Consider the following 14,303-nt stretch of genomic DNA (forward strand, 5'->3'; position numbering starts at 1 on the left):
AATGGGCCCAGCATCCGCAGTGCCCGGCTGCAAGCACCGAGCTCTCATCCATCTTCCAGGGCTCTTTGTGCCCTTGTTGGGTGGGAGAGCGTGGGAGATGCTCAGAGCTGGGCTGGGTGCTCTTGTACAACAAAGCACCTTACGAAAGAGGCACCGGATCGAGCCCAGTGAAAGCCGAGGCTGTTGTTTGCCTTCAGGGCTTTGGTTTTGCATGGACAGGGGCCAAAGCAAACCCCCGCCCACCGGCCCAGACCTCACGTTTCATCACTGCGTTTAGAAGCTGGTTTTCTGGTGGGCATTTGAGCCCTTCAGCCTCCTGACCACGGGGAAATGGTGAGAAGCTGCTGCTTTGTGACGAATAAAACCCTGCAGCTTTTGCCCCGCACAGATAACTCTGTGGGGACCCTGAGCTGAAATACCTGAGCTGTGGTTCAGCTCCAAAGGCGCTCATCACTGCTCCTGTCGAGCCCTTGCTCCCCTGTGCTGGTGCTGCCCAGCACGGGGCCGGTTTCACACAGATCCCACTCCTGTCAAAGCCAGCTGAGGAGTGGAGCCCCAGAGTGGGGCTGGTGTCGGCTGCAGGGGCACCCCCATGGCCCCGCAGCTGGTGGCAAAGTCGAGTGTGAATGTGGGGTGAGCAGTGGGTCGGGAGCAGGGGAGATGCTGCCTGGAAACCTGGCTCCCGGGACCCCCTCTGTGCCCATGGGATGGGCAGGAGCAGAGGGACCGGTGACGGGCAGAGGCAGAGGAGGGTGCTGGTGCTTCGCAGTGGAGCCACCATGGCACTGGGAAGGGGCTGATGCCACGCGGTGCCGTGTGGCACCCCCGGGGTCCTGGTCCCAGCCCCAGTCCGGGGGATGAGCCCCAGCGGGGCACAAGGGACGTGTTTGTTCATGTCCAACAGCTCCCGGCTCGCTGGCAGCACGCGGGGAGCAGGAGCAGAGAACAAAAGAACCAGAGGCTGAGGGAAAAGGGCAGCATAAATCTGCATAAATACAAATGAGGGGAGCAGTTACGGCTCCCATGGACCACGGCCGTGTGCCCTTAGCCGGGAGAGGGTCGGCAGGGCTTGGCCTGGCCGTGGCTCCCCACCTTGCCAGCAGATGTACCTGTCCAGTGCTCTTTGCTGTGAGTCACTGCTGGGCTGATGGGGAGACAAACAGCAAAGCCCCGGCAAACACAGAACCCCTGTGGCAGGTTGGAAAGGAACCAAGCCACGTGCGGAATGCAGATGAAGAAAACCCTTTTATTGCAAGCAGTAACAGGAGGGACGTGAATCCGCCTCCCCCACCACGCGCGACCCCCAGCCCCGCTTGCGGATCACAAGACGGGATAGCGTTTCCTCTGATCACTGGAAGCACAGCTGTGTGGGAACGCATCAGCCACGTACCGCCTGGATTAGGCCTTTTTCTGCCTTCTTTTTAACAGGATGAAATCGCTGGAAGCAGCAGCATTTCCTTTTGAAATGGTAAACCCGTCACGGAGCAGAAGGAGAGCAAAGACAAAGCCTCCACAGGCCGCTGGTGCTTGTCCCTTTTCTCTCCCTTCACAGGGATTTGGGGCAAACTCACAGGGCTCCCATGGGGCAGCCGCAGGGGATGACATCCCCACTGCCAGCCAGGGGGGTCTTGGTCCAGCACCAGGAAGGGCTCCTCTGTGCCGAGCAATTCCCAGCCCAAACCACAGCCCAGGGCCAGGCAGAACATGGGGTGCTTGAGGAGGGGCTGGGGTCGGGCTGTACCTTCGTTAGTGGGTGCCCTAATGAGTGGCTTGTGGCTGTGACACCGGGAGTGAATGTGGGCATGGCCTGAGGCTGCTGCCCTGGATCCAGCGGGAGCAGTGCATTGGCACACCTAAGCAGCAGCAAAGATAACTCTTGGCACTGCTAACCCTGGGGTGGACCGAGACTCCAGTGATCAGTCTGAAACGTAACGCAGAAGCAGCAGGGAGTTTTCTTGGGTGGGTTTCTCTATTTTCATGTCTGTTCTCCATGTATCCAGCAATCTTCCTCCCTCCTCCTCCTCCTCACGGTGGAGCAGTGGGAATGGCCGTGGGGTACCTGTGGGGATGCTGGAGCTGAGGTTTTGGCCAGTGCAGGAGCCTGGAGCAGCAGCTCCGTGCTCCCCATCAGTGCAGGCTCAGCTCTGGAGGGTTCGGCTCAGCCAGCCCCGGCACCAGCACCAGCACCGAGGCTCTGAGCCAGGTCCCAGCAAACCATCCTTACCCCACAGCGCTGCTGGCCCCATGGCTACGGAGTGCCCCCGAGGTTGATGCCTGTGACTGGGGAGAGGGACCCAGGTCAGTGCCCCTGGCCCCCCCCAGCCCCACAGCTCACATCTGTGGGGCCGGCTCCCGACACAGCAATGGCTGAGATCCCTCAGCTGCAGCGGCAGAGCTGATTTAGTGCCCTGAGGAGCACGGCTCGGGGGAAGCTGGGACCGCGGCCAGCTCTTCCTTCCCTCCTCTATATATTAACTTTGCATGCATATGAGGCTGGAAGCTCTTCCAATCACCTCTGCAAATACTAATTAACCCTCGCAGCATCCCGAGGACCATTATTCACTCCTATTAAGTAAATATTATTAAATCCTCTTATGAGAGGTGAACGACTTTTCCAGGGCTGTGCAGGGCCCGTGTAGGGGAACACAGACTTTGTCTCACACCCGCACACCCGGAGGCACCAAGGGCCTGAGCCGGGGGATGCCTCTGAGGACTGCGGACCAGGAACCACCCCCAGCACCGCTGTGTGGGGTGGAAGCGCTCTGTGGGCCCTTCCTGAGATGCGTCAGCACCCTGAAGCTTCGGCTGCACCCCGGGGCCGTGGGGACCCGCTCTTGGCCGCTGCCTGCACCAGGGCTGCATCGCCCCGAGCATCCCCACAGCCTGGGCTGCTGCCTGTCTGGCCCACAGTGGGGATCCCGTTGTGCCTGGACTTACTGCGCAGGAGCCAGTCGATGAAGGCGCTTGGGAATGGGTAGTTCTGCGCAAGCAAGGAGAGAGGAAGGTGTGAGAGGGGAGGGAGAGGGAGGGCGGGGGGGCCGGGGTGGACACAGCCGTACCTGCAGGTCCAGCTCCATGTAGTGCCCGCTCGACACCGGCAAACTGGAAAGGGCCGAGTGGATTTTCCCCAGGAGCCCAAAGGAGACGACGCCTGAGGAGAGGTCAATGGGGCTGGGCAGAGCCGGCTGCTCACCAGGACCTGCTGGGTGCTCTGCCCGTGCTGGTGCATGGAGCCAGAGGCTGGGGAGCTCAGTCCTGCCTGGCCACGGCCCCAGCACACAACCACGGGATGGTTTGGGTTGGGAGGGACCTTAAAGCTCCTCCAGCTCCAAGCCCTGCCGCGGGCAGGGACACCTTGGAGCAGGGTGCTCCAAGCCCCTGTGTCCCACCTGGCCTTGGGCACTGGAGGACAGCAGGGCCAGGGTGGTTTTGCCACGTCAGGCACCAGGGATGAGCCAGGACTGTGCCCCCCCCCCAGCAGCTTTGCCAAGCAAAGCAACCCCTTCTCCAGTGGGTCCGGCTCTCCTGAGCCCCCCAGGGCCTGTGGAGGTGACTGGAGAGAGAGCTCAAGTGTTCCTCTAAAAGTTAATGTAGAAAAGGCAATTTGACGACTTACGGTTGAGGAATTGAAGCTTAATGTTGATGATGCTGACCCAGATGTTCACCAGCGGGCAGAGCTGCAAAGGAACAAGTGGCTCAGCCTTGGTGAGGACACCATGGGTGTAGCAATGTGCTTCCTACCACTGCGTGGGGTTCACAGGTTTAACTCGAGATGGAACAATCGGCTCCTCACAGGCCCCCCCATGGATAAAGCAACATCAGTTGTTGAGCCCTCTCTGCTCGGGGCACGGATTCCATTGAACAGAATAAAGGGTTCGCTCAGAAACCCCTTTCCTCTGGGGCTGCCAGCCCTGCTCAGCGCCTCGGCACCGGCCTTTCACAGAGCCGTCGGGTGCAGATTACCCCGTCCCACCGAGCGATGCCGTTTGAATTGCTCCTAACAACTAACTCCGGGCTGTAAGAAAGGTCAGGGGAGTCTGGGAATTCACTCACGGGATGTGGCTGTGTGCACATGTATGTGTAGAGAGTGTGTGTGAGTAACTGCTGCACAGCTGTGGCGAGAGCTGCAGTAAGTGCAGGGCTTTGAGGCACTCACCAGCGCGGGTATGAGGGACCGGAGGGAGCTGTTCAGCAGATTGCTCACCATGTTGGTGAAAAACCTGCCGAGGGAGGGAAGCACAGAAATCCCTGGGGGAGGTCTCAGAGCCAGGCCTTGGCATCCAGACAAACCCCAGCTCTGCCCCCTGAGCCCGGGACGGGAGCACCAGCACCCGTTGTCTGCTCCTGCCGCTGTGTTTAAAGATGCCGCAAGCCCACAGCTCCCCCGGGCTTCAGCAGGAATTACTGATGCTGCGGATTTTGCTCCCTGGTTCCCAAATCTGGTTGCTGAGGAGGAAATCTGTGCCCAGCTTTGAGGCTGAAATTCTGCCCCGCTGCAGACTTGCAAAGAGCTGCGAGTCCTGCCTCTTGTTTTAACCACTTCCGAGCGCATGCATTGCTCCACATAGATCAATGGCGATGTCGTAGAATAGTCACAGAACCAGAGTGGTTTGGGTTGAAGGGACCTTAAAGCTCCTCCAGCGCCAACCCCTGCCACGGGCAGGGACCCCTTGCTCCAAGCCCCATCCAACCCGGCCGTGGATGAGCCCCAGGTAGGCACAGCGGGGCTGGGCTGGGCTCCCGAGTGATGGCTCCATCCCTGCTAAACCCCCTCAGCGCCCACGCTCACCCCCTCCGCAGGTTGACTTTGAAGCCCACAAGCAGGTTGCTGCAATCCTTAGACACCAGCTTGAGGTCCCCGGGGGTGTCCTGGGTCAGCGCCATGTGGGACGTGATGTTTGTCTCCACCGAGGAGCCGCTCAGAAACTGAAAAATCCTGGGGGACAGGGAAGCACCTCGGGAACCGGAGCTGCCCCTGGCTGAGCCGGAGCTGCCCGTGGCTGAGCCGGAGCTGCCCGTGGCTGAACCGGAGCTGCCCCTGGCTGTGCCGGAGCTGCCCCTGGCTGAGCCGGAGCTGCCCCTGGCTGAACCGGAGCTGCCCGTGGCTGAGCCGGAGCTGCCCCTGGCTGAACCGGAGCTGCCCCTGGCTGAACCGGAGCTGCCCCTGGCTGAGCCGGAGCTGCCCCTGGCTGAACCGGAGCTGCCCCTGGCTGTGCCAGGGCCACTGGAGTCGGCTTGGCCGGGGCGATGCTTTAGTGCCACCAGCGCCTGGGGATGCTCCCCCAGCACCCAGGAACGTGCCATCCTCCCCCCGGCCCCGCTCCGCCGCCTCCCCCAGCCCTGCTCACCCTGGCAAGCGCAGCACCAGCTTCGAGTACAGGCTCAGCACAAACTCGCTGCCGCGAACGACCCTGCAGGACACTCGCACGTTCTCGAGGTTCAGCACCTTCAGCCTGGGCCGACACCAAAGCAAACCCACCTTGGGACGGCAGGGTCAGCAGGAGCAGCCCCCGCAGCCCCATCTCCTCCTCTTCACTGCATGACCTGCTACCTATGGGGGTATTCCCAGTGAAAAGTGATGGTGGGGAAGGGACAACTTCAAAGCAGGGTCAGTTTGCTCAGGGCTGCACCCCCAGCTCCCGGGGTGCCCATCACAGTGTCGCATCACTCCCATAGGGAAGACTTTTCCCATCTTTGGTTGGAATTTCCCTATCTCAGCTCCTCACATGAGCCCGGGACTGGTGGTTGATGTAAGAGGGAAGAGTTGGCTCCTGAGCATCCCCTTAGGGGAACCCATCCTCTGGACTGATCCATTACCCTGCAGTGAGCACCACCCCTGTGCTTCGGTGCCCACTTACCAGGAGAAGTGTGTTGGTGTGCCAGGGACTCCACCGCCCAGCAGTCCTCCTGCACCCAGCACGCCATCGAGACCAAGGAGACTTCCATTGCCCAGGAGACCTCCTTTTCCAAGCAGCTCTGTGCCAAGCAAACCTTTCTGTCCAAGAAGGCTCGCATTGCCAAGGAGGGCACTGCCGAGACCATTGCCAAGGCCTTCTCCACCAAGGACGCCAGTGCCAAGGAGCCCGTCTCCACCAAGGACGCCAGTGCCAAGGAGCCCGTCTCCACCAAGGACGCCAGTGCCGAGCAGACCGCTGCTGCCAGGTTGTCCTCCTGTAACAGTCACATCTCCATTACTGTCCTGGCTTTCACCGCCCAGCAGCCTCCTCTCCCACGCACACCCATGCCATGTGGACCTTCCTCACCTAGGAGGCCTGTCCCGAGGATCCCAGAGCTGCTGGACTCTTTTCCTGCATCACTGGAACCTCCGCTACCTTTTCCACTCGGACTTCCCGTGCTAAGGATGCCGGTACCGAGGAGCCCATCCTCACCAAAGAGGCCTGTGCCAAGCAAGCCACTTTTTTGGTTGAGGAGACCTTCGCTGCCAAGACCGGTTCCAAGCAGACCTGCACACGAAAGTCCCAGTTACCCCCCAGACTTCCCACCTGTGCCAGGATGCTCCCATGGGACACACGGAGCACCGCGGAGCTCACCGTCTTTGGATTGCGCTGGGCTCAGCCCAAGGACACTGCCCAGGTTGAGGAGGCCCTGGGAGGGGGGCAGGAGGCCTGTGGCAAGGACGAGACACCAGAAGCGCAGCATCTTCTGACCCAGCACCTGTGGAGAAACCCACATCAGCTCAAGCATCAGCCCCACCCCATAGGAATGGGCAGCCTGGGCACCGATCCGGCTCTCCATCCTTCACGTGCGCTGCTCCCAGGCAGTGGGGCAGGTCCCCCCTGGACATGGAGCCCCCAGGGGCCAGCCCAGACCCACAGCACCCTTTTCCCACCCGGAAAGGTCAAACTGCTCCTGGTTATCAGGCAGCCACTGAAGCACAGCGCCGAGCTGCTCTGCATTGTGCATGCCCGTGGGCTACCCCTCTGCGGAGCTGGTGCCTGACATTGCAGGGAAGCTTGCAGGGAGAAAATGCCATTTCAAGAGAGCTCGAGGACGGAGATGAGGCAGGAGGACCTTGCAGGGAGAGATGGATGGCTTCCCACCGCTCCGAAGTGACCCTGGAAGAGGAGCACTCACAGGGACGCAGCCGGATGAAAAACGGTGAGTGTCAAAGCCGCGTCCTTCTCCCTGCTATGAAGAACACTGTTATTAAAGCCCGCGGCACAGCCAGACCACACTCCCTTTGCCATGGGCAGGTTGTTTGCTCTTCTCATGGCGCTCCATTCAGGCTATGAAAAGAGCCCATTTTCCCTGAATTTGATTTGCCTCTATTCAAAAGAAAGCACCTTCAAGGACCTTGCGTTCCTGGGCACCTTGGGGTTGCAATCACCACTGTGGAGTGCTTGTTTAGGCACAGAAAGGTGCTTCAAATAAGTGAGAACAGGAAACCAGGGAAGCGCTGCCGTGGGTCCCCGTTTCAGGAATGCCCACCTGCAGCACCCATGTCCCAGGCCTCGTCCCAGCTTTCCCTTCTGAGGAAAGGATTGCAGAGCCTCAGCACCAAGCAGCGTCACTATTGAGGTCAGACTGAACACCTGCGCTATCAGTTCCAGGTGCTCTGAAAACAATCCCTCCATGACAGTTCTTGGCACAATCAAATTAGACTTTAATTCACTGGCCTGTCTTTGAGATTTTCCCTTTGATCAGAGCGCAGCGATGCACAGCTCCTGGAGCTGGGATTATTGAACAGGAGAGGAGGAGGGAGGCTCAGGCAGCTCCTATTGAAAACCGTGTCAAATAAAATCAGGGGGATTTGTTGGAGGGTCTCTGCAAGACGTGTGCAGCATTGCAAGAGGCTCCCCCAAAGGCTCTCAGGTCTTGCAGAAGAGCTCTTAGAACGCAACTGCCGCCGCAGTTATTAACGTTATCTATCAGGTTGCTGTCTCCTTGGTCACACACGTTTAGGCTGAACATCTTGCACATGCAAAATTCATGTATGGCTCTGCAGATGAAGGCTTTACAGCAGCTCAGATGAGACCTGATAAGCTGAAAATGGCTCTGAATTCTGGTCACCGAGAGCATGAAGCAACCAACCCCCAGTCACTTCTGCTGGCTCAGTGGTAACGTAACAACAAAAATAAACATGGAATTTGACAAGCAAGAGCTCTGCTGGCTTTAAAAATTAATTCTCATCCATTATTAAATGCTGCTACAGAAGTCAAAGAAAACATCATTAAAATTCCTGCTTTTAAAGCCGCGTCACACTTCGCTGCAGGTCACCCAACGGGAGCAGCTGCTCCGTGGCCACTGTGCCGCAGCACCGCTTACCTGGAGCCCTTTGCTGCAGTGGTGCTGCTGCCGTGGCCGCTCTGCGGGGCTGGCTGGCAGGAGCAGCCTTATATAGCCGAGCTGCAGGAACCAGGAAGGTCCAGGGAAGGATGAAGCGGGATAGTTCCTCCTCGCTGGCTGTGAAGTGTGAACCCTGCACCAGCCTGACCCCGCACGCTGCACGTAGCCGTGCTGGGCCCTGGCCAGCAGCTCAGCCTGGATGCGGTGCCCACCGGCTCTCCTCCTGCCGGACACGCTGCATCCCGCTCCCCGGGCTTCTCCTCCTGCCCCTGGGACCAGGGCAGCAGCACCGGGGGTGAGGGTGCAGCAATGCACCCCTGGGTGCTGGTGCAGGAGCCCGTGTCCTCAGGCAGGGGATGCTCTGGTCAGGCTCCATCCCACCCAGCGCCATGCTGCTCCTTGCACATGGTCCAGAGAAGCTGGACATGGCCATGGCCAGCACAGGCTTTTGCTGCTCATGGCTACTCAGTGTCTCTCTTGCTTTGCTCTCCCAAAGTGAAGCAGAAAGATGCTGATCAAGGTGGAAATCTGTGATTCCTCCTTCTCCCCCCTCTTCTTTCTGCATGCAGACCCCTGAGCACCCTTAGAGCATCACGGTTACTCTGAGCCACCTCAGAACCCTGGGGTGCAGGGGGATGCCACGAGGAGCTGGGGATGCTCTTATCTCTTTGGCTAAAGAGAGGGTCTCAGAAATGGCGCCATCATATTCACCAGGGACAGTGAGAGGTGAGCATTACCTGCCAGTGAGTTAATTCCATACAGAAACAGCACGAGGCAGATTAAAATGAAAAGTTGTCACAAACTAGGAGTGTGTGGATCTAGGGCATAGCAGCTGTGCTGTGAAACCTGCCTGTCACGCAGAGGAGAGCAGGAGATGGGCTGTGCCTCCAAGAAAAATCTCAACAGTTTAAAGAGGCTTGAGAAACAGCAAATAAAAGAAAATGGGGAAATGAATATAGAGAGAAAGGGAAGAAAAGCATGAAAGATGACAGGAAAAACCTGTTTCCAGGTGGTTTTCAGGGTGGATCTTGGCTGGACAGGGCAGGACAGACTCTAAGGCAGCAATATGACATCTGACCCAGCTATTCCTCTTTCCCCCAGAGCAACAGGCAGCTTTAGAGCCTTAGAGAAGGCTTCATTGCTCCAACAGAGCAGGGAAGAGCCTGGCCATAAATAAACTGGGGGCCATCCTGAGCCCCGGGGTTCACTGGAACACACACACACACACACACACACACACACACAGGCTGGAGCACCCGTGGTGGCTGCAGAAGGGGATGGACTTTGTTAAACCCAAGCATGAGAACACAAAATACCCCCGATCCTTCTGAGCGTCCACAGAGGAGTCAAAACAACGTTCAGAGCCAAACCCCACCGCGGTCCAGGTGCCAGCAATGCAGGTGGGACGCAGTGTTTGCATGGAGGAGACCAAGTTACTGCATTGGGTACGAAGAGCAATGCGGCAGGGACTCCCTGGGCAGGCTGAGTCCCATCACCCCGGGGGCAGAGAGGGAAACCCAGGGCTCCCTTGGCAGCCCAGTGTCCCCGGCTCACACTGACAGCAAGAGATCCTGGGGAAGCAAAGGGGTTTGGTTTCCTCTGGAATCCTCTGTGCAGAGCCCCGGAGCGGGGCTGCCATCGGGGCGCGTCTGAAGCACTTCAATGACATCGATGTCGATGTTCAGCAGCCTGGGGAGGGGAACCCCCTCTGCCAGCACCTCTGTGGGGCACAGCCCAGCTCAGTGCCAGGCAGGGCTCGCTGCCAAACCTCAGTCCCCAGCTCCATCCTCTCAGCGTGCAACCCCCCCCTCCGCAGGGTTCTCCAGAAGGGCTTTTGTGCCACGGAACTTGGCAAAGCATCCTGGCAAAGCATCCTGCCATTGCTGCTGCCCTGAAGCATCCTGCCATTGCTGCTGTCCCCAAAGCATCCTGCCATTGCTGCTGCCCCCAAGCATCCTGCCATTGCTGCTGCCCCGAAGCATCCTGCCATTGCTGCTGCCCCGAAGCATCCTGCCATTGCTGCTGCCCTGAAGCATCCTGCCATTGCTGCTGCCCCGAAGCATCCTGCCATTGCTGCTGTCCCCGAAGCATCCTGCCATTGCTGCTGCCCTGAAGCATCCTGCCATTGCTGCTGCCCTGAAGCATCCTGCCATTGCTGCTGTCCCCGAAGCATCCTGCCATTGCTGCTGCCCTGAAGCATCCTGCCATTGCTGCTGTCCCCGAAGCATCCTGCCATTGCTGCTGCCCCCAAGCATCCTGCCATTGCTGCTGCCCCCAAGCATCCTGCCATTGCTGCTGCCCCCAAGCATCCTGCCATTGCTGCTGCCCCGAAGCATCCTGCCATTGCTGCTGCCCTGAAGCATCTTGCCATTGCTGCTGCCCTGAAGCATCCTGCCATTGCTGCTGCCCTGAAGCATCCTGCCATTGCTGCTGCCCTGAAGCATCCTGTCATTGCTGCTGTCCTGAAGCATCCTGCCATTGCTGCTGCCCCGAAGCATCCTGCCATTGCTGCTGTCCTGAAGCATCCTGCCATTGCTGCTGCCCCGAAGCATCCTGCCATTGCTGCTGCTGCCAGCGAAGCAACCAGGGAGGCTGCTCAGGGTGTGAGGTTTCACCTCCCAGCAAAGCCCTCCCACCCCACCCAAGCCCCTCAGTGCAGGTCCCGCTGGCTCCTGCTCCATGCAGTGGGGTGAAGCTCACTGCAGACACTGATGGCACACCCAGCACGGGGAGCGGGCAGGTTCTCACCGTTCACTGCAGGCACGAGGGCAACATCGAGAACCTGCCCAATGAGCGTGTCCAGGAGGGAGACCTGCAGCAGGGAGAGGGGTCCCTCAGTGCCACCGCTGGTCCTGAGGCCTCACCCTGTCCTGCAGGAGCCAGCCCTGGAAACCAAACGTGCTCTATCCGCAGGTATCCTGCACAGGAGAGCCCAGGGTCCCCTGACTTCTCCCATTGTCCCCTACGAGGCACAGGGATGAGCATCCCTGGGCACATCCCAAGGGGACACTGAGGACATGTGTGGGATGTCCTCTGTTCACCATGGAGCCAGGGCCTCACAGTGAGGATCTGCCTGAGAACCACTCATGGATCAGCCATGCAAAAAGTCCACGTCCAGAGGTGACAGGAAGGTGCTGTTCAAAACAGACCACAGCCATTACCTGCTCTCAGTTCTCCTGAGCCAGTGTCCACCAGCGCTTTCCTTTCTGCAGGGGGTTTTGTGTGCTGCTGAGGCTGCTCCTGTTCCTATGTCAAAGCCACCGACGGACGAGGACACCAAGGAGAGATCGGCCCTGCGGGAGGAACCAGAGGTGAGTAAAACTCAAGCACTTCCTCTGATGGCCCAGTCCTGCTGCTGCCCCCGTCGCTGCAGAGCCATGGCCACGGCCGCCCCGCAGTGCCCTACTTCAGTTTAATGTCCTCGCCTGAGAACGGGGCCAGCAAAGAGGTGTGCTGTGGTCAGAGAGGGAGCAGAGGGCAGGGGGGCTCTGCAGGACACAGCAGGTTCAAGGAGGTGCCCCGGTGGCTGCCATGGGTGGCAGCAGGGGCACGGGCACCCGTGGGGCAGTTGCTGGCTCTGCCAGCCCATGGTCCAGCCGGCCCCAGCCACGCTCCCCATGACAGCCCGGAGTTCCATGGAAAGGAAGCGGCCAGGGCATTGCAGTGTTTGCCGTCACGGCTCTTCGCGCTCCTGGAGCGTGCGATGGCTGCACGCATGACCCCGAGCCAGCCCCGCGGCGCTCCCTTCGCCGGGCACTCGGGAAAGCGAGCCCCGCGGTGCTCTCCCATGACGGCAGCAGCGGGAGCAGGGAATGCGCTGGGATCTCCCTGGGCTCCCCGCGGCGCCCTCGGCACCCGCTGCCCGGGTGGCTCAAGGGAACCTTCCCAAACCCGATAGCCCAGCCCCGGCACACGGGGCAGAAGATGCAGCACTTGAGTGACTTACGTTCAAGCCTCCCTCGAGGAACAGGTTGGAACCAGGGGAAGGCTGGACGCGGTGTACTCGATGCTGCCCAGCACGCCCGGGGCACCAGCGCTGGTTTGCAGCGGGTGCTCAGGGCAGCTCCCTGGCCCTGGCTCCCTGCACCCTGTGCTGCAGGAGACGTCGTCTCCCTAAGGAGCAGCTGTGAACGGAGGGGCCAGCTCACAGCCCCCTGCAGTGCCCAGTTAAGCACCAAGGGGTCCTTCTGTCCGTCATTAGAGACAGGGAAAGGGGAGATGAGGGGTCCATGGGGTGAAGTGAGGGGTTTGCAGCAGCAGAGGGAAAGCCTCACAGTCCTCAGGCAGGCAGAGCAGAGGTGATGGGGACAAGGCAGGGACCCACCAGTACTCCCAGTTCACAAGACCCAGCTGTTGTTTACGAGTCCCAGGGCAATGTCAACCACCGGGCAGAGCTGCAGGGGTCGGGGGGGACAGGGGGTGACCCACAGTCAGAGCTGGACAAGGACTCACAGCCCCTTTGGCCTGGGAATGGGAGCACCAGGCACGAAGGGGGCAGCGCTCCCAGTGCTGCTGGGGCTGCACCAGCTCCGGACCTGCCCCTGGGCACCTTCACCCTTGGTCAGAGAAGCAGGGTCCCAGGGCCCATGTGGGACCGCGGCAGAGACCCTGGGGCTTTAGGAGGGAGGAGAGGTTCAATGAGCCCCTAACATGGTCCAGAGAATCCTTAGAAGCTCCCAGCAGCCGGGCAGACCTGTGCTGGGGCACTGACCTTGTCAGCGAGGGAGGGAGGGAGCAGCGACTCCCGAGCAGATGGAGACACGGCGTGTGCCTCCCTAATCCCAGCCCATGGCCGTGCTCCCATTCTGGGACTCCAGCGATGCCTCAGGAGCTGCGCTGCAGCTTTGCAGACTCATTGCTCCTCTCCAGGGTGGAAGTTTCATCCCAACGCACCAGATTAGGAAGAAGTCTGCTCAGGACACTTGCCAATAAATTATCCACAACTGGGAGCAGGCTGTGGAAAAATAAAGGAGCACTATGAAAAATCCTGCTGCAGAGCAAATGGCTCCCGTTAAACAACTCCCTGTGAATAGAGCGGAGCACAGACCTGCCGGAGCAAGGCAATTGCAGCAGCAAAGTGACTCGGCTTGCCTGGATTTTGCATGAGATAAGTGTAATTTGCATCCCAAAATAGCCAGTGGGAAATTTATTGCTGCCTTTTATCTGCTAGTGTAGAGTCTCCTCAAATGAGCAGAACCAGACTCAGCCCAAGTGGGTTCTATGATTTACACCCCACAGCTCCCATCTCAGCAGATGCTGTGCAGTGCCGGTTACAGTGACCCACGAGCGTGACACGTGGGACAGGAATGTCCCTCTGGGATCGCTGTGGGGTTGTGCAGCCCTTGGACAACGTGTCCATTTACATGGAGCAGGCAGGGGCCACCACCGCCAGCCCTGGGACATGGCCAGGGGTGGCTGTCACCAGTGAGAACCGTGCCATGGGGAGATGCCCTTGGGTGTTTGCTGTTCTGTGGGTGCAGGCTGGGGACAGCAAAGCCAACGGTGAGGTGGCCCATGCCAGCAGAGGACACGTCCGTCACTCACCCTCACAGGAGTCTGCCACCAAGGAGGGTGCTGCATCTCTCTGTCGCCAGCCTGGGGTAGCCGGTGCCGTCCGTGGTGAGCCTGGCCCTTGACGTGATGCTCACTTCCACCGCGACACCGAGCAAGCCCAGGAGGCTGCACAGGGCAAAGGGAGCGACCTTCGGAGGAAGCTCAGGGGCTGCTTAGACCAGAAAGGACAAAAGACACCGAGCTTTCTCTGTTGTTTCCTGGTGTAGTTATTCGCCAGCTTCACCAGAAGCTTTGTTATAGCTGAGTTACTGCTGCCTGTGCTTCTGCTTGGTGCTGGGCTTCAGATAAGGGTTGAAATGGGGTGGCTGCAAGCCAGTGAGCATTCGCTTGCTCGGTGTGCTCGGTGCACCCTCTATGGGCAAGCTGCTGTCGGCTGCTGTTTCCTTGACCTTGTGCAGCTCAAGAGGCTCTTTGCAGCAGCG

General features: G+C 59.6%; 1 protein-coding gene across 1 annotated transcript; it reads right to left on the bottom strand.

Annotated features, from left to right (window-relative positions):
- Positions 1-1,915: 1,915 nt before the first annotated feature.
- Positions 1,916-8,698, bottom strand: LOC134166327 (uncharacterized). The gene is made up of 13 exons (XM_062623879.1): positions 8,689-8,698; positions 8,287-8,576; positions 6,552-6,675; positions 6,264-6,464; positions 5,859-6,171; positions 5,349-5,453; positions 4,790-4,936; positions 4,157-4,220; positions 3,617-3,677; positions 3,060-3,151; positions 2,938-2,980; positions 2,225-2,280; positions 1,916-2,059 (listed from the first exon to the last, which is right to left on the bottom strand). Exons 1-12 carry the CDS (start codon positions 8,696-8,698, stop codon positions 2,249-2,251), a joined length of 1,482 nt encoding a protein of 493 aa, XP_062479863.1. The 3' UTR covers positions 1,916-2,059; positions 2,225-2,248.
- Positions 8,699-14,303: the final 5,605 nt, after the last annotated feature.

The sequence above is a fragment of the Pezoporus occidentalis genome, unplaced genomic scaffold, assembly GCF_034315485.1.
Source record: "Pezoporus occidentalis ecotype Australia unplaced genomic scaffold, CSIRO_AGI_Poc_V1 ctg259, whole genome shotgun sequence".
NCBI lineage: Eukaryota > Metazoa > Chordata > Aves > Psittaciformes > Psittacidae > Pezoporus > Pezoporus occidentalis.